General features: G+C 33.3%; 3 protein-coding genes across 3 annotated transcripts; 2 read left to right on the forward strand and 1 right to left on the reverse strand.

Moving 5' to 3' along the window:
• The first annotated feature begins 5,549 nt into the window (after nt 1-5,549).
• LOC140961024 (uncharacterized) lies at nt 5,550-10,670 on the forward strand. Its single transcript, XM_073419348.1, has 4 exons — nt 5,550-6,396; nt 6,477-9,246; nt 10,171-10,315; nt 10,389-10,670. Exons 1-4 carry the CDS (start codon nt 5,550-5,552, stop codon nt 10,668-10,670), a joined length of 4,044 nt encoding a protein of 1,347 aa, XP_073275449.1.
• Nucleotides 10,158-13,310, forward strand: LOC140961025 (uncharacterized). Its single transcript, XM_073419349.1, has 8 exons — nt 10,158-10,315; nt 10,389-10,835; nt 10,935-11,059; nt 11,199-11,277; nt 12,291-12,423; nt 12,509-12,669; nt 12,742-12,862; nt 12,942-13,310. The coding sequence occupies exons 3-8, from the start codon at nt 11,032-11,034 to the stop codon at nt 13,308-13,310; spliced, it is 891 nt and encodes a 296-aa protein (XP_073275450.1). The 5' UTR covers nt 10,158-10,315; nt 10,389-10,835; nt 10,935-11,031.
• A 6,247-nt stretch (nt 13,311-19,557) lies between these two features.
• LOC140961933 (galactan beta-1,4-galactosyltransferase GALS1-like) lies at nt 19,558-21,858 on the reverse strand. Its single transcript, XM_073420726.1, has 2 exons — nt 20,603-21,858; nt 19,558-20,032 (listed from the first exon to the last, which is right to left on the reverse strand). Exons 1-2 carry the CDS (start codon nt 21,712-21,714, stop codon nt 19,657-19,659), a joined length of 1,488 nt encoding a protein of 495 aa, XP_073276827.1. The 5' UTR covers nt 21,715-21,858; the 3' UTR covers nt 19,558-19,656.
• Nucleotides 21,859-21,901: the final 43 nt, after the last annotated feature.

The raw sequence follows: 21,901 nt of genomic DNA on the forward strand, positions 1-21,901 counted from the left end.
AAATAGTTGAACCTTAACAGAGATTCACAAGACATTTTATTTTCACATAGAACAAGATTCTTTCAACAAGAACTTCACAAAATGTTGATCGTAAATGAAAAGATTGGTTACGTAGAAAAACGAAAATAAATTTGTATTCACATACATAAGAGTTACATAAGAATAAGAATAATCTGATATTTTTATTTTATTATTTTGAAAAAAAAAAAAAAGAATCGACCTTCTTTAGAGTAATAAAAGTATTCCAATTACAATACTCATTGACAAAAAATAATAGTAAATGCAAATAATAAGCATATTTTAGCCCATAACAAAGAATTTGAACCAAGAATTTCATATGAACAAGATGAGGATGAATATATCTAACACAAAAGTTAAATGTGAAAATTTATTAAAAATCGTGAGGATTCAAGTCTATCTATCACCAAAAAAATTCATATAATTGACTCCCAAAATATTTATTATATCGGCTTTGTTCATTAATGGTTCAAAATTTTGTTATCTTTCTAATTATTTTACAAATGTCTTTGGTCGTAATTTATGAGAGATACTTATAAATCTGATCATATTATAGCGTGTCAAGAAGTACTTGGTACTACGATCATTGGAGGAACAATACCGAATCCGGAAGATGCTCCAGAATCGTTTCGATTGCTTGTTCGAGAACTACGATCATTATCTCTGGAATTGAATCATATTCTTTTATCTGATAAAAACTTTCCGATGAATAGAAATGAAACTTAATCGAAGTGAATAAAAATTTTTCTTCTATTATCGATTGGTATAAACATCAACTACGAATTGGATTAGTTTCTACTTAACAAATAGATGCTTGTATGCTAAAATTCTACTAAAATTCTATCTAATTGAGAGATAATCGGAGAAGTGACAAAACAATATATTTTTCATCACAAAATCAATAAACCAGAAAAGGATGAATTATTTTGTGAAATAATTTTTGGGCCTATCAAAATTGGAATTTGTGGTTGTAGAAATTATTTAGTGATCGGTGAGGAGTGCAAAGAAAGTTTTATAGCGGATTTTTCTCCAAAATTTTCCTTTATCATATTATGTATAAATCATAAATTGTTATAATTTAAATGTGATACCTATCTCGATATCCGAGTAAAAAATATTCATATATCTTGTAATTTGAAATTATATTCAAAATTAATTTTTAAAAAATTGATTGAATTTTATAATATAGATGAACAAAATCGTAGAGAGGTAAACATTGATATAAAAAAACGATTTTCCTAATAATAAATTATCTAATACTCTCATACATGTATTATATTTAGGGTAATATGAGTGAATATCTTATTATTATATATTCATAAAAACTCATGTGAGACAGTTTCATGGATCAAATTTGTGAAATTAATATTTTATTTGAGTCGTCCATGAAAAAATATTATTTTTTATTGTATATATGAGTAAAGTTGATTCGTCATACAAATAAAGATTAATAAGACCGTCTTACAAAAAACATACTCATATATATATTTAGGCTCTTTGAATATAATTTGCCGTGCTGCTCATTTTAAGTTTTGCATTTGCACTTATTTGGATTAGCTTAAACTTTGCATAATTTGCAAGCACGTTGAAGTTTAAGATAATATTAGTTACTCTGCACACGTGATGCGTGTGTGTACAGTCTTTTTTATCATTATTGATAGACTAAAGTGAAATTTGACAAATTATGGAGGGACTAAATTGATATTTGAATTGTTGAAATAAAAAAAATAAAAATAAAAGTGTGTGTTGAAATTTTAAAAAAAATAAAAAACAAAAGTGTAATATTAGTATCATATAAGGGTAAAGTTGGGAGAAAAATTTGATGTTATTTGGTTACTATAATGTCCTCAACTTTAATAAATTAGATAGAATAGATTATATTGAAGATAATAAAAATTATATAATCCAAATTGGAATTATACAATAATCATAATCAGTCGGGGAAGTTGGTGAAAAATCCCCAATCAAAACATTTATTTGGGTTCATTTCCTACCCACAAAATTGTGGTACTATGTCATACAAATTGTGGTACACTTCATGTGGAAATGTGGTACACTTCATGTGGAAATGTGGTACTAAAAAAGTACCCAGGGACTGAACACAAAAAAAAATGGCGGCTGGGGAGTGAAGTCCAATTTCCCTTAATCAAAATATCAATGGTGTCTAGGAAAAGAGTTCTCGATGGTAGATATCACTAAAACTTTTTACCAAAAAAAAAAATCAGATATTAGAAAGTAAATGTAACATAATTAGGATTTCAGAATCAACTGGACGAAAGTTTAAGCATTAATTTTAGATATGCAAACTATGATGTCTTATTATTTTAATTTTTTTTAAAAATAAAATATATTAAGGTAAAATTATATTATTTTGTTTTTTTTTAAATAGATACCCTGTGAGATGGTATCACATATCTATATCAATGAAACGGTCTCACATATGTATATCCGTGAGATGAGTCGATATAGTCCACAACTACAATGAGAAGTAATATTTTTGACATAAAAATAATAATTTTTCATGAAACATGTTGGAGATTCATATTATAAATTCGACATATAAGACAATCTCATATGGAAAAAAATGTGATTCATTTCAATTTCCAGGAAAAAAAACATGCAATTTTTTAGGGTATCTCGAACTTTTGCATCACCATTTTGGTGCAAAAATTGGCTCCAATGGAACCTCTGCGCCAAATTTGGCGCAAGAGGTATCATCTGCGCCAATTTGGTGCGGAGGTACTTATTATTTTTTATTTTTTATTTTATTTTGTTTTAAAATTATTATANAAGATTTGAAATAAATGGGTTGGAGATAGATCTTGTAATTAGTATAAAAATCGCAGTAAAATTTGATAAAAATAAATTTTTGTAGTTGAGATCGCCTTAGAAGCGAAAGCAAATTTGTCTGACATAAAATAAGACGAATAAACAATTGCCACAGTTTTCTCACAAAATTAAATGCCAATTTTGACTCGATACACGTGTCTACGTATTATGCTCCAAATGCTGTAGCAAAATCTGTCGGTCGATTTTCTAGACCATGATTTTTGTTTTTTTTTAAAACTGAAGTATGATTTTGGGAAAGTTGGTGAAAAATCCTCAATCAAAATATTTTTTTGGGTTCACTCTCTACCCACAAAATTGCGATACTATGTCATACAAAATGTGGTACACTTCATGTGGAAATGTGGTACTAAAAAAGTACCCAAGGACTGAACACAAAAAAAATCGACGGCTGGGGACTGAAGGCTAATTTCCCGTATGATTTTCAACCAATCAATTGTCAGTCGGGGTAAAATTTTATTTTAACCACTTTAACTATAAATGTAGAAAAAAAATTAATAATTTACCTACGTAACTTAAAAGTGAAAGTATAATAATAATAATAATAATAATTATTATTATTATTATAAATGATTAGGCTACGAATTAAATCATGTCATTATTTGAATGACTTGGATATATTTCATCACATTCTATATGATAGCTCTTTGGGACCACACAAAAAAGCGCAATTAGATTTGGCATTTATGCAAATCCTTTTATAAATTAATTTTTTTACAAGAGATTTTTTGTAATTAAAAAAATAAATATTTTTTATTGTATTGTGTTTTATAATAATTATTTTAGTATTTTAGAGCACCTCATATATATATATATATAGAGTATAGTATTACGATTAATTAAAATAATTGTTTGGGTAAGATGATTAATTGTCCCTTGTAAAGAGATCAAACGGATCGGATACAATTTACAAGATCCATATACGCTATTATATTTTTCTGGGCCGGCTTTTCGGTCCAACGAGCCCAGTATAGGCTTAATTTCACAAATTGATGTGGTCTCCAAATTTCTCATGGGGACCCACGAGATCAATTGTGTTTAGATGTGAGACTACTCAATTATATTTATTTTTATAATAAAAAATAATATTTCTGAAATAAAAATTAATATTTTTCAATGATGTGTAATTTTGTGTTTTGTTGATTTTTAGTCATGTTTCAACATAGCGTTGATGCTGAATCGGAAAATACCAACACGATATCGGAAAATTGTTGATGTGTTTGGCTCTTCATTAGCACTCCGTCGAAAGAAGACTAAAAATCAACAAAACGCAACTTTATATAACTAAAACACGATTTTAACAAGTTAGATGATAAAAAAAATATGACAATTTAAAAAACTAAGTTCACAATTTTCCGGAAATGAATAATAATAAATGAGTGGGTCTCATGTGAGACCGTCTCACGGATCTTAATATGTGAGACGGGTCAACCCTACCTATATTCACAATAAAAAGTAATACTCTTAACATAAAAAGTAATACTTTTTAATGGATGACCCAAATAAGAGACACGTCTCACAAATACGACCCGTGAGACCGTCTCACAGAAGTTTTTGTAATAATAAAACGAAGGGATTATACTTTAGACCACATAAAAAAACATTAACTGATTTGAGTCATTATCAAAACAAGTTGGACTGCTTTATTTAAGCCTTGCAATACATGGACCTATATACGTACCAAGCATGGATACCCCAAAATTTGCAACTATTCGTCGAACACGTGCAAATGAAATGACAAGGTGTAAATTAATTATCAAATTTCGGTTCTAAATTCAAGACCTTTATTTTTTCTACCCACTTATACTAACTAATTTCACGTCGACATTATTATGATACATGAAGAGTGTAGCTCACCCACCCCNACGGTTGTGGATGTTGTTGTTGAATCTAATTTACCTACTAAAGGAAATAATTTCATACTTTTTTATTCAGACAATTAAAGGTTTTTTCCAAATTCCTTCAGTTTGATTTGCTTCTCATATTTTATTAACTACGTCTTACTTGGTTTTAGTTTGAGTTTGCTTTTGTTTTGGGGATGTGGATGCCCATATTCTTCGTCAAAATAGGCTTTTGTTTTTCCTGTATAGATTTACTGTACTTTTGTTATATACACACAGTTTGCGATTAATAAGAAGCCTAAACAGTTTAGATCTATGGCAAGCTCCTCCTCTCGTACTTCATACAGGTTCGATCTTTATTTACACTTTTATTTTTTTACCCTTTAGTATTGTTGTTTTTTCCCTATATACTTGGTTTTTGTCCCCTCCTCTTCATTAGCGTCAGCAAATTTTAGCTATTAGGTTTTGTAGTGTTAAGCTATATGTTATAGCTATTTTTTAAGCGGTTGTTTTTTTTTTAAAGAAGTTCCATATCTAGCATTAGTTAAACATTATATATACATATATCAATAAACCAGGTAATAATAAAAGTAGATATTTTGAGCTATTTGTTACTACAAAATAACAACGATGCCGCGAGAAAGAAAATATAATACAATAGAAATCAACAAAAATAAAAACTCTTGTAAACGAAAATATGCTTGCTTAGAAGATCGTAGGCTGCAAAAAAATATGCGTCGAGACCAAAAAAATAAAACATGTTCTTCACAGAGTGTTGACATAAAAAAAACTAACCTTGATCCATTGATGTATATAACGAGTTTTCCAGATATACTACCGAATATGGTTGATTGTAAATTTTGTGGTGCAACTCGCATATATGCTGATCCACCAACGTTTTGTTGTTCGTTAGGAGAAATAAATCTTTTACCTTCGGAAATGCCTTCTGAGTTAGTTGAACTGTATGCTGGCAATTCCGATGATGCAAAAGAGTTCAACACATGTATTCGTAGCTATAATAACATGTTTGCTTTCACATCAATGGGAGTACATTGTGATACATCTTTTGCTAAAAGAAATGCTGGTGTTTATACATTCCGTGTACAAGGGCAACTTTATCATTTTATTGGCCAGCTAATACCGGCAGCCAATGAAACACCCAAAAATTTACAACTATATTTCTTTGACACTGTACATGAACTATCTAATCGCCTGTGCATTAACTCAAAATTTAAGGAAACTCTTACTCAGAAATTAATTTATATCTTATCAAAAAACCCATATGGAGTTTTTTTCCGTGGGCTGAATAGTGTTGCCAATTTGGACGAATATAAAATTGCTTTGCAAGCTGATCCTATTACGGATCAACGAGTTTTTAACCGGCCTACTGTATCTCAGGTTGCTGGAATATGGTTAGAACCTAGCGATGAAAATCAAAACACAAGCCAACATATACAAGTATATCCAAAAAACAGTTGTCCCCAAATAATTAAACACTACTTCGGCTGTTATGATCCTTTGCAATACCCTCTTATATTCCCAAATGGAGAATCTGGCTGGCATAGAAACATTAAAAGATTAGACCAAAAACAAAAAAATTTGCATCCTAGACCAACTTGTGGCGGTGAAAACAGCAATTGCATAGAAAACTCTGCAAGTGCAGAAGTTTTTATAAGCACTGAAATTCAAGGTAATTTTAATTTAGGAGGAAAATTCTATTATACCATAGGTATTATGTTTTACGCTTACAAATCTATTTTTCTTGTGTAGCTTCGGAAAAAAACAACAAACAACGGGCTACGGTTTCATGTCGTGAGTATTACTGTTACAAATTGCAAATAAGAAAAAACGATAAGTCTTTCTTACTACATATTGGTAGGCTTTTGCAACAATATATAGTAGACATGTATATTAAAATTGAAACATCAAGACTAGAATTTTTTAGGACTCCAAATATGCAAAACCGTTTGCGAAATGAGGCTTATAATGGGTTATTAGATAGCATTACACAAGGATGTGAGGTAGGCGCTGATGTCGGAAAACGTGTAATATTACCTACGTCATTCATTGGAGGTCCTAGAGATATGCGTAAAAGATACATGGATGCTATTGCATTGGTCCAACGTTATGGGAAACCTGATATCTTTCTGACAATGACTTCGAATCCGAATTGGGCTGAAATAAAGTCTCTTTGCCTTCCATCTGATGAAATCCAAAATAGACCTGATTTGGTCTCTAGGATTTTCCATGCGAAGCTTCAAGTTTTAAGAGAGGAACTATTCAAGAAAGATATCTTTGGCCACATTATTGCTTATACTAGCGTCATAGAATTTCAAAAAAGAGGCTTACCCCATGCCCATTTCCTGCTGATTTTAAATCAAGCTTCAAAAATGTTCCATCCTGAGTCATTCGATAGAATTGTTTGTGCAGAATTGCCTGATCCACATTCTGAACCATATTTGTTTTCACTCGTAATAAAACATATGATGCATGGTCCATGTGGTTTACTTAATCCAACATGCCCTTGCATGAAAAAGAACTCTTGTAAATATAACTATCCTAAAGAATACTCAGACACTACTAAATATGGAACAAATTCGTACCCAATATATCGTCGTCGAAATGACAACCATGTTATTACTATAAGGGGTTCACAACTTGATAATCGTTGGGTTGTTCCTTACAATCCATATTTGCTTGCTAAATTTAACTGTCATATTAACGTTGAAATATGTTCAACAATTCAAGCTATAAAATATATCTACAAATATATATATAAAGGGCATGATAAGATTTTGTATACACTACTGGGAGATGAACAAAATCACATGATTGACGAAGCAAAAAATTTTCAAGCTGCAAGATGGATTTCACCTCCTGAAGCCATCTGGCGCATTTTCGGTTTTGACCTTAACCATGTACATCCAGCCGTTATATGCTTACCAGTTCATTTAGAAAATGAACAAGTTGTGACATTTGCTGCGAATCAGTCTTTGTTCAGCGTTGTCAACAATCCAACATTTAAAAAAACAATGTTAACACAATTTTTCTATATGAACAAATACAATAGCTATGCTCAAAGCTTAAATTGTTTATATGTTGAATTTCCTGAATATTTTACCTGGCACAACGATTCTAAAGAGTGGGAACCACGTAGAAAAAAAGAGGTCATAGGTCGGATTTTTAGCTGCCGACCTTCAGATTGTGAAAAGTTTTATTTAAAATTGTTGCTGATGCATGTAAGAAAACCATCTTCTTTTAAGGACTTGCGAACGATCGATGAGGTGACTTTTGCAACATTCAGAGAAGCAGCATTAACATTAGGTTTAATAGAAAGTGATAACAGTGCTGAAATGTGTATCGAAGAAGCTGCTTGTTATTTAATGCCTCATGCTTTGCGCCAATTATTTGCTACTGTTCTTGTTTTTTGTTGCCCAAAAAACCCCAATCAACTATGGTTAAAGTTCCAAGATTTTCTCTCAGAAGATTTTGCTCGGAATAAATCTCTTACTCCAAAAATGATTAGCCAAAAGGTTTTAGACATAGTTAACAATCACCTTCATTCCATGGGTAAAAAATTAGAAGACTTCTTCCATACAGGTAAAGATGTCAGCTTAGATTTTAACGACAGATTGGCAACAGATTTACAATCTGAGATTGACATTTGTATACCGCCAGAAGATCTATTAGCTGTTGGGCAACTAAATAGCGAACAAAAAAATGCTTATAATCAAATCTTATATCATGTTCATAATGGTTTGTCAAGCGCTTTTTTTATTGATGGTCCTGGAGGTACTGGAAAAACCTTTTTATATAGAGCACTTCTTGCTACAATTCGGTCAAATGGTGACATAGCAATTGCGACCGCAACTTCAGGAGTTGCAGCATCTTTGCTTCCAGGAGGTCGCACTTCACATTCGAGGTTTAAAATTCCTTTAGAGGAAAGCAATATCAAATCATGTAGCATTAGTAAGCAAAGCACATTAGCAACTTTAATAAAACTAGCAAAACTAATTATTTGGGATGAGGCTACGATGGCTAGGCGTGATGTTATTGAAAAGTTCAATGAAATGTTACAAGACATAATGGATTCAGATTTATTGTTTGGCGGTAAAATTGTTGTGTTCGGTGGAGATTTCCGCCAAACATTACCAGTTATTTTAAAAAGCACAAAAGAAAATATTATCGATTCTTCAATTGTCATGTCACCGTTATGGAATAAGTTAAATAAGATAACACTCCACAAAAATATGCGTGCATTATCTGATTCTTTTTTTTCATCTTGGCTGTTGAAAATTGGTGATGGAATCGAAAATACTAATGAAAACAATGAAATCCAAATCCCATCTCGCATTAACATTCCATTTACAGATGACATTACTTCTTTGAATACATTAATAGACGTAGTTTTCCCAAACATTAATGATCCAAATTTAAATTTATCTTCGTTTGTAAAACGTGCTATACTTACAACAAGAAACGAATTTGTCCATGAAATAAATGATGTTCTTATTAACAAATTTCCTGGCGAAGAAATAACGTATTTTAGTTGCGATGAAAATACAAGTGAATGTGTTGTACCAGATCAGGAGGCTTTATTTCACTGTTTAACTCCTCAAGGGCTTCCTCCACACAAACTAACGCTGAAAATAAATTCACCCATCATATTGTTACGAAATATTAACCCAACCGAAGGACTTTGTAATGGTACACGTTTACTTTGTAAGGGATTTAACAAAAATGTTATTTATGCCGAAATTTCAGTAGGCACACATGCAGGAAAGCCTGTATTCATTCCTCGAATAACATTAGAATCTCCACACGATGATTTTTCATCTATTCCATTTAAAAGAAAACAATTTCCAATCCGTTTATGTTATGCAATGACAATTAACAAAGCACAAGGGCAAACTTTAGATTTTGTTGGTATCTATTTAAAAGAGCCAGTTTTCTCACATGGCCAACTTTATGTTGCATTGTCAAGAGCTAAGAATATAGATCAAATAAAAGTTCTTATTAGACCATCAACATCATTAGTTCAAAGTTCTGCCTACACAAAAAATGTAGTATACCGTGAGGTTTTGGACGCTGCATATCCTTACTGACAGGTAAATGCCTATTTTGTTTGTCTTACTAAATATAAAAATTCTTATATATAAAGGGATATCAGAACTTTATATATAATCATTATAAGGTTTGTTAAGATAAAGTAATTAGTTTTATTAAACAAGCTGTAAGCTCTCAACTATACAATTTAATTTCAGCTTTATATCTTTGCGGAAAATATATAGTTTTAATTTTGCATTCGCAGAGATTTAAGAACATTGATTCATTCTTCTGCAAAGATTTCAACAAGTGAACAACTTATAAAAGTTTTTATTATTTGTCTACACGTTATTTTAAATTTCATATATTATTGTGTACATGACTTGTGCTCATTACTTCTTTTTTTCTTTACATTTAGGTCATTAGAAGACAAGTGTACAACCCTTGTATATCTTAAACCAGATTTCCGCAACTGGTTTGTCAAAGTTTTAGTTTCTGAAAAAACTCCGATCCGTTTTCTGAAATGGGGGAGACAACAAAAACTTGTTTTTGTTGACAAAGAGGTAAAATTCATTTTCTTTTTTCAGTAGGGTTCAGTATCGAACTGCTTTTTACTTTACCTATTTATTTCCATAGAATGGAAGCATGCAGGGCATAATTTATGACCAAGATGTTGAGCAATTAGACAGACTACTTCAGTTATACAAGACATACTACATTGGGAATGCCAAAATTAAAGAAATAACTAGCAACGCCCCAATTTTTGCATCTGCAAAATACCAAATGTTGCTTAGTAGAAGTACTTATATTAAGCTTGCAAATGAAGAAGAACAACTACCTATTAATCATGCTTACCAGCTGACATCTTTTGCTCAATGCCCTGAATTAGCGGATGTGCCTACTAAACAGATCAGCTAAGTCCTTAATCCAACACTCTTTCATAGCATAGAATTGCATTATTTCCAGATTTATTGACGCGGCTGCTTTTTCAGATTTATTATGTAGCGTGGTACATGTTTTCCCACCACGATTTGTTGAAAAAACAAAAAGGAATTTACAGGAATTTGTTATCGTCAACGAAGAGTAAATTTCTCTCAAAAAGTGGCTACAACAATAATTGGTTTTTCCCATTTGACAAGTACTTATATAGCCCAGAAAATAACATGTTTCTTATCTTGGTAGACGCAGGCCGTTAATTCTTACCTTATGGGAAGAATTTCTCCAAACCGAGGCTCCTTTTTTAACTCAAAATGTGCATACTCTACCTGTGATTTTAGGGATGCGTCTTTCTGTCAACACATTTTACGGTATAGTCATCTCTATTTAATGTTATTTCATAGGTAAATAAAGTAATTTCTTCAAGTTTATACCTACTATTTAATCTATTTCGGTGTATTTTGTTTAACACAGCCTGGTTAAACTAATAAAACTATATTGTTGCTGTAGGCTTATCAATTGGAACAGTACCAAATAGTACCATTCTGTTTGACCCTCCAATACAGCAGGCTGAACTCCTAAAACAATGGTAATTTATATTCTTTCAGTTGATCATTTTAACACATAGTGTTAGATTGAGCTTTACTCACTCAAAATAAATATCCTTTACGAAGTGTCTTTGTTCCAGCTTTTAACTCACTTTCAAAAATGTTTTTTCCCCCCTAATTTGTATATACATTCAACAACTACCCTTACTAATCATGCATCCTCAAAAAAAAAAAAAATCCCCTTATGAATTATGAATATGTAATTCTAAGCCCACCTGCTCAGATCTTAAACATAATGTTGCTATTCATTTGTTAGGTTTTGATAGGTACATATTACATCTCTTGAATACACCAATCTAATAGTAAATTCCTTGACTAAAATTTCTTTAGTTAGTTTGATTAACTTTTGTTTCGAAAAAAAATGGTTGAACCATTTCTCCCTTAACCAAACACACATATACATACATAAAAGGACGTTGTTTTAGTCATTTTAATTTTTTTTTGGTTACTGTTTGTTACATATAGAATCAGGAAGGAAAAAAAAACTTTGACTTAGAAGCTGTAAAAAATAAAGAAATACGGCTTTGACTTTTTTCAAAACTTAGATTGTTTTAACAATTGGCTCTTAATAATTATTTACATATTTGTAAACAATCTGTTGTTTTTTACATGCTATCCCATAACTTAACATTATTATCATCTCTTATATTAATAAAAGAACCATAATAGACTATACCTCAAATGAGACAACAAAAATTCTGTCCATCTCAAATATATTTTTTAGCTATATTGTATATTAGTAACTTACAAACCTCGTAACGAACTTTATTATTTCATATTATAAAAGGACTCCATACGAAATCAAAACACTGATGTACCATTGTATTGTTTTAAATGAACTTATAGTTAATAACTAAGAAACGGAGAATTTTGCTGAAGACCCATCTATTTTGCTGTTTTCATGTTTGCATGTTTTTATTCATATTTCTTCCTTATGCTCGTTCTATTTCCCATATTTATAGAAATAAATTGCTAATGTACACATTTCTTGTAGGATGCAAACTAATAAAGAATATATAGAAACAGTTGTCTCCCAAAAATTATATGACAAAGCGAACCAGGAAATAGACCAGCCGTTCAACTCCCAAATTCGTAAAATCAGCCAGATTCTAAGCCTAAACGAAGTAGTAAGTTCAAATTTACTTACCCATTAACTTACCTAGATTTAGAGGCAACAGACATTTTGAAATGTTAACAACTTTTGATTTACAGGTAAAATCATTTTGGATAAAGGCTAAAATAAGAATAAAAAATTCAGAGGGATCTGTATATTTTTTAGCTTGCCCAGGTTGCTCAAAATCTTGCGGAGCTGCATATAGATATGAGTTCACATGTTTTTACTGCAACCATGATTTTCCAAGTCCAAAACCACTGTAAGTGCTAAATATGCTTTGAAAAATTACGCCCATCAAAAACATGTCATCTTAACTATAATATACATATAGATTACGTTTTCAAGCGGAACTTTTCGATGGCACTGGGAATTTGTCTACTTATGTTGAGCACAAAGAAGCAAGCATGTTGTTGTGTATGTCAGGAGAAGACATAATTGAGGCAGAAGAACAGGTTCATTTATTTACCAATTAATTTTGGTTAATAAAAATTTCATATAGTTTCTAAATATTTCTGAACTTACCGAACGCAGGAAACACCTTTTAATCCTGAGATATTCAACCAGAAATCAAAAGATTTACAGTTCCTTTTCCAACTAAGAACATCGTGGAGCAAAGCAAGAGGCAAAAATTTTGTTCGAAACACAGTTATAGCATGTCTACCCGCGTCTGCCTCGTCCTCAGCATCGCACAGCTATGAAAATAAAGACTCTTCTTTAAAACTCCAAGGTTTGATACAAGGCGATGTGGCTGCAGCCGAATCCCAAGAGAGCAGTTCTGCAATGCAGGAAGAAGATTTTGAAACAGTCCTTAAAAGACAACAACTCAGTACACCAGGTAAAAGAAGATTAGAATATGAAGAGGTTTTACATGAAAGTAAAAAACATGTAAAACAAGACTAAAAAACATATGTAGATAGAAAATTCCAGTATATGTTTTAGTCCTTATGTTTTTTGTAAATATAGTTGCTATGTTTTACTTGTTATCCATACATTAGCATTTTGGCTTAATACTAAAATATTTGCTGTTATTTGGAACCTTCTATGTTTTAAGATATACATGTACACATCTCATTTTACATTTTAGTTTTTTACAACCATGCTTTAATTGCTAAAATAAACTGTTTATTTTCAGTTATTTAAAATATTTTCCTTTACTCCAATTTCTAGGTTTATGTATGCTGTCTATACATAGCATTATTAATCTCAGAACAAGGATACTATAATATAAACTAATTAAAAAAAAAAAACTTTTTTTTTTGTATGATATGTTCAATTTAATATGCTCACTATATATTGAATTGCAAGGGCAGAATATTTTTTCCTTGGTAATAAAACAACTCTATAGAAATGCATTATTAAAATTATAAAACTAAATATCACGTATAATAAAAAGATACATTTATAAAACGTCTTTTAAATAATTTTATGTTATGATGCAATATGTCTAAGGCCTTCCTTATTATTTATACGATATCAACATTTTAGTATCGATTTATACCTAACTACTGGTGTATTATACTTCTAAACTAAGCAAAATTAAAATTTTTTTTATTAATATCCATTCTACTAAAAAAATTTTACCAGGGGAAAATACATACTTACAACTACAAAATATGAATCATATATTGGGCAACAGAATATATGTTTCCATAAAATATATATATAAAAAAAAAGGAGGAAAAAACACCCAAATCAAACCTTTTATAGTAACAATCATATAATTAAACGTTTTAAGTCCACAAATACATAGGATTTAAGTACGTAAACCTATTTACATACATGAATTAACTTCCAAAAAGTTACATTTGTTAACATTATATGGAAATTTTTTTTCTCAATTTCATTTCCAGTAGTCCATGTGTCATGACATGATAAACAAGTGCAGCTACGCACATGGTAAACAAAAAAATGGTAGAAAGGTACATGCACCTGCAGGACAGCCTCTCGCACACGCGTACCTATTCTCAAAAAAATCAGAGCCATGCGCGCTGTTACGCGTTACGCTCGTGCAGTCGCACGTCAACCAATGCCACAAAATACAGAAGCAGCCACGCCGCTACGCATTATACCCACGAACCAGCGCCGCTTTTCCCCAAATGTCACGTACAGAAACAACCGCGCATCAGCACCATCAAACGGCGCATATGCGCACTCCCTGTCCCCATACTTTTACAGAGACCACTCCGCACTAACACACTGAAACTGTGTAGCAGCGCACACCCTCTTCCATTAAAAATCACACAAAAAAACGTTTTCCCCCTCATTCTCACAAAAACTTTCCATCTTCCATCTTTCCTTCTCTTTTCCCCTTTAACAGCCACAATTCAAGCCCCATTTTCCCGCTAACCCTACATCTGAGCACAACCATCCAAGGAGCCCAATCATCGCTCGCTCACAAATCCGTTCAAAATATCCGTACACAACAACGCCTACCAAAACTCCAGATTTATTCGGCGCCTCCTTCCAGCAAGAACTTCGAAGGTAAACCGATTTTCTTTAATACCTCATATAAAAGATTTACAAGTTTATGCGATAGCACATCTTTTATATATTTATATATGAGTGTTGTTGTTCTTTGAAATTGTTTACAAAGAAATATGCCTCCAAAAAAGAAATCCAAGGGGAATGCTTTATCCTCATCTCATTGGTACGATAAACACAAATTCTGGAACACGGAAGCTCAAAAAATTTATGAAAGCACACTAACTCGACCAATCATTCAAGAAAGAGGAATAGACATGTCCAGCCCTGACTACCGTTTGGTGGAAGAGATTGTAAAACGAGGATGGGTAGAATTGGCCAAATCACCAGCAGCTGCTGTAATTCCAATCGTTCGTGAATTTTACGCAAATTTACGTGTGAAGCACGAAAATCATCAAGTTTTAGTTCGAGGCAAGCTGGTAGCATTTGATTCAACTACCATAAACATGGTTTACGATCTACCAATCCTCGAAACTGATGAATATACTGAATACCTAGCTGGAAATATAGATTATACTATGATGCTCAAGGATTTATGTGTAGATGGAGCAGAATGGAGAACAAATCAAGGAATCCCAGTCACATTAAAAAAATCTGAAATGCTTAGTGACCCAAATAGTTGGGCTTCGTTCATTCTTGCAAGAATACTTCCTTCAACGCACCAAACGGAAATTACAAAAGACAAAGTCGCTTTGGTACATGCTATCACAACAGGGAAATCAGTGGACTTAGGCAAAATCATTCATGGTTCAATACTGCGTACGACTACAAGTCTCATCACTACTGGTCTCCCTTGCCCACATATTGTCACTGAACTATGCCAGCATGCCGGTGTAACATGGGGTCCAGACGAACAAGTTTTAAAAGCTAAAGCACCTATCATTGTATATCGTGTTAGACGGTTGTTTGGATTAGCAGAAAACATAAGGCGCCAAGAAAAAGCAGCATACAATCAGCGTGCTAAGGCCCGTCAAAACCCACGACCACCAGCACTGAGCAAAGTACCTCTAGGAGACCGGATAGCAAAAATAGAACAAAACATTAGAGCACAACGTGAAGAGCTAGCAGAGCACAAACAAGTAACAACCACATTCATGACTTATATGGTTAACTTTACATCGGTCCTTGCACAACGCTTTCCACCAAAAACTCCAACAGATACACCCTTCCCTCCACCACCACCCTGGTCACCCCAACATCTACTGGAGTCCACTTCACTACGCCAATCCATAGATGAAGATATCCATGACGCTGACAATGATGACTTAAACAACAGCTGCTGATGCACAATATATGAGGTATATGTTGTCATTTCTTTTTCTTTTATGCATTTTACATAATTAACATTTCAGATCTATCATAATATGTTGGGTTAAAAAAATGTAGCCAAAATACTTTGGACCTACTATCAAATGTCAAACAAATCATTTCTTACATAACTGTAAAGTTGTTATTAATTTTTAAAGACACATTCATGTGTATAAATGCTTACAAGATTACAATGCCTTATTCACTCTATCATATTCACCAATACACCTCCTTGCAAAAAATATTATAGCCTATCTATTAGTAAACCAATCACATATTTTATAACTTAGTATTAAAATTCTTACATTCAATACCTTTTTATTTACAATTTCATTACACTTTAAATACACAATAGTTTTTCCTTATTTCTAACACTAAGATTCATTGTATTATCACTCAAAAATAAAAACAATATCTAGCTTTTTAAAAACACAACACATGGTGTCAATATATTCAACAATATGATGACTCACACTTATACTATAAAACAATTAGTTATGCCCTTGCACTTGTCAACAATTTAAAACATCTAAATTACCTGTGTTGAGGTGGCCACAAACATTCATACCATGTGTCATAACACATCTATGACTCATCCTTCTCTATATGATATATACAAGCTTATCAACCGTCCACTATTTTGCAGTCACTTACCATAGCATTTGAACAATTTTGTTTCAATATCTAAACATACTTTCTCTAAATCAACTCCAATGGAAAACAATCCGTACTGTAATTGTATCGACTGCACTCAATGTTACTACAACTCTCTATTTCAGAAAGAAGTCGAAGAGTTAATAAAAAGATTTTACTCAAATCCAGTATGGGCCATCATCTTACGAAGAGCACTTACCATGGAATCAAGGCTTTTTCTCCTATTAGACTATGCAGCCGACATTGAAACAGAACTAGATATCAACATCATCCGCCAAACCCAGTATGTATATTAAACAAATACTAAAACAACTATCTTATAGGTTAGAAATTGTTTAGTTTAAAAACATTTACATCGACCTACTAACAATTATAAAATATATTCTACAGAAACTACATGTAAAAAAGTTGCCTTTGTTACATTTTCTTGCTGCTTTTTTATAGTAAGTTACATTTTTACAGTTCAATGCCAGTTACTATTCTAGAATTTAGCTCACCTTATTATGAGATTTGTTTTCTTCAGGTACAACCCCATAAGCAGAAACGAAGAATGAAGTGCTCCTGTAATAATAGGAACATAGTTAAGTTTTTTTTACTCTCTCAGTATGTGCTTTCTAAAAACATAGTTAAGTTTTTTTTGCTCTCTCAGCATGTGCTTTCTAAAAACATTAGATATAATATATGTAACTTATCAAGCAGATATTATATTTAGGCTTTATCGATATTTACCTGCTAATTTCGTGTTCATTTCTATTACTTCACTGCATCGAAACTGGTTTATGTTCTTAATTTTTAAACAATATTGAATTGAACCTTCATACATTACAGCATACATACACAACTTTTCCCAAATTAAAATGGATGTTTTTGAACATTTTTAGATATATATACTTTTACATCTAATATATCAGTTTACACTAAAAATTAATTCATATACATGAACTAACTCCCTATGATTTTTAGTATCTAAAATACTAACTTTTCTACTCCCTATATTTGCCATATCTTACTTTTCTTGCACAAATAAAGCAAACTTAATAATTGCTTGAAAAACCTCAAAGCATATATTGTTTCCTATATTATTTTACCAAAAAAATACAACTTTAGCTTAATTTATATCTACATAATTGTAATGCTTTAAAAAAAGCACTCATAGCAGTAAATATATACAAATAAAAACACAAATTTATCGTCTTTAAAACATAAACAAAATTTATCTTTTATTTCATTAAAACTTGGGTGCAAACCTCAAAAATTTGAGGTACCTACACCTAGTATTTATATATAGAGTATAGTATTACGATTAATTAAAATAATTGTTTGGGTAAGATGATTAATTGTCCCTTGTAAAGAGATCAAACGGATCGGATACAATTTACAAGATCCATATACGCTATTATATTTTTCTGGGCCGGCTTTTCGGTCCAACGAGCCCAGTATAGGCTTAATTTCACAAATTGATGTGGTCTCCAAATTTCTCATGGGGACCCACGAGATCAATTGTGTTTAGATGTGAGACTACTCAATTATATTTATTTTTATAATAAAAAATAATATTTCTGAAATAAAAATTAATATTTTTCAATGATGTGTAATTTTGTGTTTTGTTGATTTTTAGTCATGTTTCAACATAGCGTTGATGCTGAATCGGAAAATACCAACACGATATCGGAAAATTGTTGATGTGTTTGGCTCTTCATTAGCACTCCGTCGAAAGAAGACTAAAAATCAACAAAACGCAACTTTATATAACTAAAACACGATTTTAACAAGTTAGATGATAAAAAAAATATGACAATTTAAAAAACTAAGTTCACAATTTTCCGGAAATGAATAATAATAAATGAGTGGGTCTCATGTGAGACCGTCTCACGGATCTTAATATGTGAGACGGGTCAACCCTACCTATATTCACAATAAAAAGTAATACTCTTAACATAAAAAGTAATACTTTTTAATGGATGACCCAAATAAGAGACACGTCTCACAAATACGACCCGTGAGACCGTCTCACAGAAGTTTTTGTAATAATAAAACGAAGGGATTATACTTTAGACCACATAAAAAAACATTAACTGATTTGAGTCATTATCAAAACAAGTTGGACTGCTTTATTTAAGCCTTGCAATACATGGACCTATATACGTACCAAGCATGGATACCCCAAAATTTGCAACTATTCGTCGAACACGTGCAAATGAAATGACAAGGTGTAAATTAATTATCAAATTTCGGTTCTAAATTCAAGACCTTTATTTTTTCTACCCACTTATACTAACTAATTTCACGTCGACATTATTATGATACATGAAGAGTGTAGCTCACCCACCCCTGTGGTTGACAGCCATTAGCACAACCGGCACCAGTTATCAAATTCATGAACGCGTATCGCTCCCCCACCAAATTAATTATTTCTCATAAATTATATTAATTCACAATGCCCAAACGTATCACGGCAATATTAGTCTCCATCATTCCCATTCGGCTCTCAATATTCAATTCTATATATTTTTTTATTCAAATAGCATTAATCATATTATATAATTTTTTAATTATCTCCATAATCAGAGACACATGGCTGATGGCACCGAAATGATGCGACAAACTAGAAACGACGCCGGTTACCATAAGAGTAATGTCCAAAAAAGGCAGAAGGTATGATTGGATTTGGCCGAAACAATGTGATTATATAAAGAGAGAATTCTAAGGTTTTTGTTTTTCTTTTTTGGTTCTAAAAAATTATATGCACCATACCTTTTTATACATGAAGTAATTAATAATCACATAAAGCCATGAACAAATTTCAAGAATGGGAACGTGGGAGTGATTGGGAAGAAGTAAGACCTCCTCCAATGGTGTTTCTCTCGAATTCTTTGATTACAGGAACAAGCGATCTCATTTTATCATCATATACATACGGGATCTTCTCGACCCAAGTTGTCGTGCTCTGGGCTGTGATGGGGAGGATATTCCGGCATAGTTCCTCATGCACGGTGATCGAGTTGTGGTAGTGATAGTATCTTATTTTGGCCTCCACGTTGTGTCGTGTAGCGCCGACCACGTTCGCGGACATGTGCACACCCGCGGCGAAAGCGTTCTTGGCTTGTACCGCGTACTTGCGATCACGTCTCATTCTGGTCCGGGAGTCTCTGAACACCAGCTTCTCAAAACCCCATTGCCTTATCATAACAATGACCAACACAAATAAAATATCGCAGAATTAAGAATACTGTGGCATTTAATTTAGTCCCAAATAATAGTTGACGGAAAAAATAATTTGATCAATTAGATGACATTTTTCGAAACTAACAACAAATTTAATTAAAATAATTACGATGATTAGCTTTATTTAGCCACATGGTAAGAATGACAGCATAACAAATGAATATAATAAGAACCAACGGCTACCAAAGAAAAGGTAAATGCCAAAGCATTGACACGACAAAAAGGGACCATTCTCAAATGCCAGTAAATTCATACGCACCGGTAGCTCCAATTCCAGTTATCATCAATAAAAGCAGCATTTTTCGAAAAAATTATTGCCAAAATAGGTAAAATAATCATGTCCCATATCCTCATCTCAGTCCTAGCTTCACCGTGGATCGATAAATGTATATTACAAACATAATTTCTTTGTGGAAATGTTGGAGAAATTAAGGAAAAGATTTGAAACCAGTAAGTTTAAGTTTGGGAATTATATTATAAAACTAAAATGAGTGGATTCCAATTTGCGCAGTTGGGCACCGTACCTGGAGTAATCTGCTTGAGTGGAGGAATCATTCAAGCAGAGGACACTGGACATGGCGTTTTGCTCGATGGTGAACTGGGTGGTGTTTGATAATTCTTGCATCACAGATTCCAATGTGTTGCCGTTGGGAAGATAAATATACTCATCGACGTCGAAATAGAATGTCCAATTGGCGGCGTATCGGTACCGGTGGAGGCAATCGTTCACCACCAAGAACTGGTTGTAATAGTACCCATCGTATTCGGCTTGTGCCCTGATATCCTGCAGTGTCACCCTCCCAGCTCGGATCCATGGCTCCAGTACCGCCCTGACCTCCGCCGACACTCCGCCGGCGTCGTGGAATACGAAGTGCGAGCTGGCCCCGAAGAGCCAAGCGTGATAAGCCATCCACTCCCTGACTCTGGGCGCGCTCAGGTTCCCGTACAAGGATGAACCGCAGTAAAGGTATTCGTACTTGTATGGCGGTTGGTACTTGGACTCGTCGTAAGCTCCCGGAGCTTCTTCCAAGGCCGTGAACTTCTCGTATCTACGGGGGGAGCTGGTGTAGTAAGCGTAGAGCATCAGCTTCCCTCCGGTGTTGTCGGCGTTGGGGTTGGACTCGAAGGTGCAGTTCACTACAACGACGGTGTACACGCGGCCGTATCCCCAGTCGGGGAGAATCTTGAAAGCCTTGGCCCTGACGGAAACGTTTCCATTGTCAGGGATCCACTCACACTTGTACCACGGCCGACCGTAGACATGGATAGGTTTCGAAGCCAGACCCACCACCGAAAATGTGCGGGATCCGCCGCGGTATGCACCCATCTGAACAAAGAGAGCCGCCGCGTTTCCATAGGCTTGAAACGTACGCTTGTTGGGATCGGCGGGGGCCCTCATCAGCTTCTTGTTCCCCAGAGGAACAGTAGCAGTGGACCTGATAGGCATCGAAGGCTGGGTAACGGAGCATCGAGCAGGCGGGGAGAGTAGATTCTCGTAGTAAGGCTGAAGGTTGAGAAGGAGCAAGACAAGTGTGAGAGCTAGGAATGTGGCGAGAAGGGGCTTGGTCTCGAAGCACAGGAAGAGTTTTCCGATGGGATAAGATGTGGCGGAAGGCGGTGTTCCGTCTTTCCTCATTGCCGACAGCAGTCTCTCAGTAATTGACACCTTTCGCCAATTCTTCTAAAGCCTTTGACCCATACCTTTTTGTTGGTTTCCTCTCTCTCGATGATTGTGGAAGAATAGGAAAAGCCAACGGTGCTTTATCTCTTTGGTTCCACACACACCGTCATTTACGTCATATATACATACAACATTCATATAT

The sequence above is a fragment of the Primulina huaijiensis genome, chromosome 16 (genome assembly GCF_012295235.1).
Source record: "Primulina huaijiensis isolate GDHJ02 chromosome 16, ASM1229523v2, whole genome shotgun sequence".
Taxonomy (NCBI): domain Eukaryota; kingdom Viridiplantae; phylum Streptophyta; class Magnoliopsida; order Lamiales; family Gesneriaceae; genus Primulina; species Primulina huaijiensis.

Coding starts and splice junctions, on each gene's coding strand:
- LOC140961024 (XM_073419348.1), top strand. CDS start 5,550: ATGGTTGATTGTAAATTTTGTGGTGCAACTCGCATATATGCTGATCCA. Junction 6,397..6,476: donor TATAAGCACTGAAATTCAAG/GTAATTTTAATT, acceptor TTTCTTGTGTAG/CTTCGGAAAAAAACAACAAA. Junction 10,316..10,388: donor TTGTTTTTGTTGACAAAGAG/GTAAAATTCATT, acceptor TTATTTCCATAG/AATGGAAGCATGCAGGGCAT.
- LOC140961025 (XM_073419349.1), top strand. CDS start 11,032: ATGCGTCTTTCTGTCAACACATTTTACG. Junction 12,424..12,508: donor TTCTAAGCCTAAACGAAGTA/GTAAGTTCAAAT, acceptor TTTGATTTACAG/GTAAAATCATTTTGGATAAA. Junction 12,670..12,741: donor TTTCCAAGTCCAAAACCACT/GTAAGTGCTAAA, acceptor ATATACATATAG/ATTACGTTTTCAAGCGGAAC.
- LOC140961933 (XM_073420726.1), bottom strand. CDS start 21,714: ATGAGGAAAGACGGAACACCGCCTTCCGCCACATCTTATCCCATCGGA. Junction 20,033..20,602: donor ACTCAAGCAGATTACTCCAG/GTACGGTGCCCA, acceptor TGTTATGATAAG/GCAATGGGGTTTTGAGAAGC.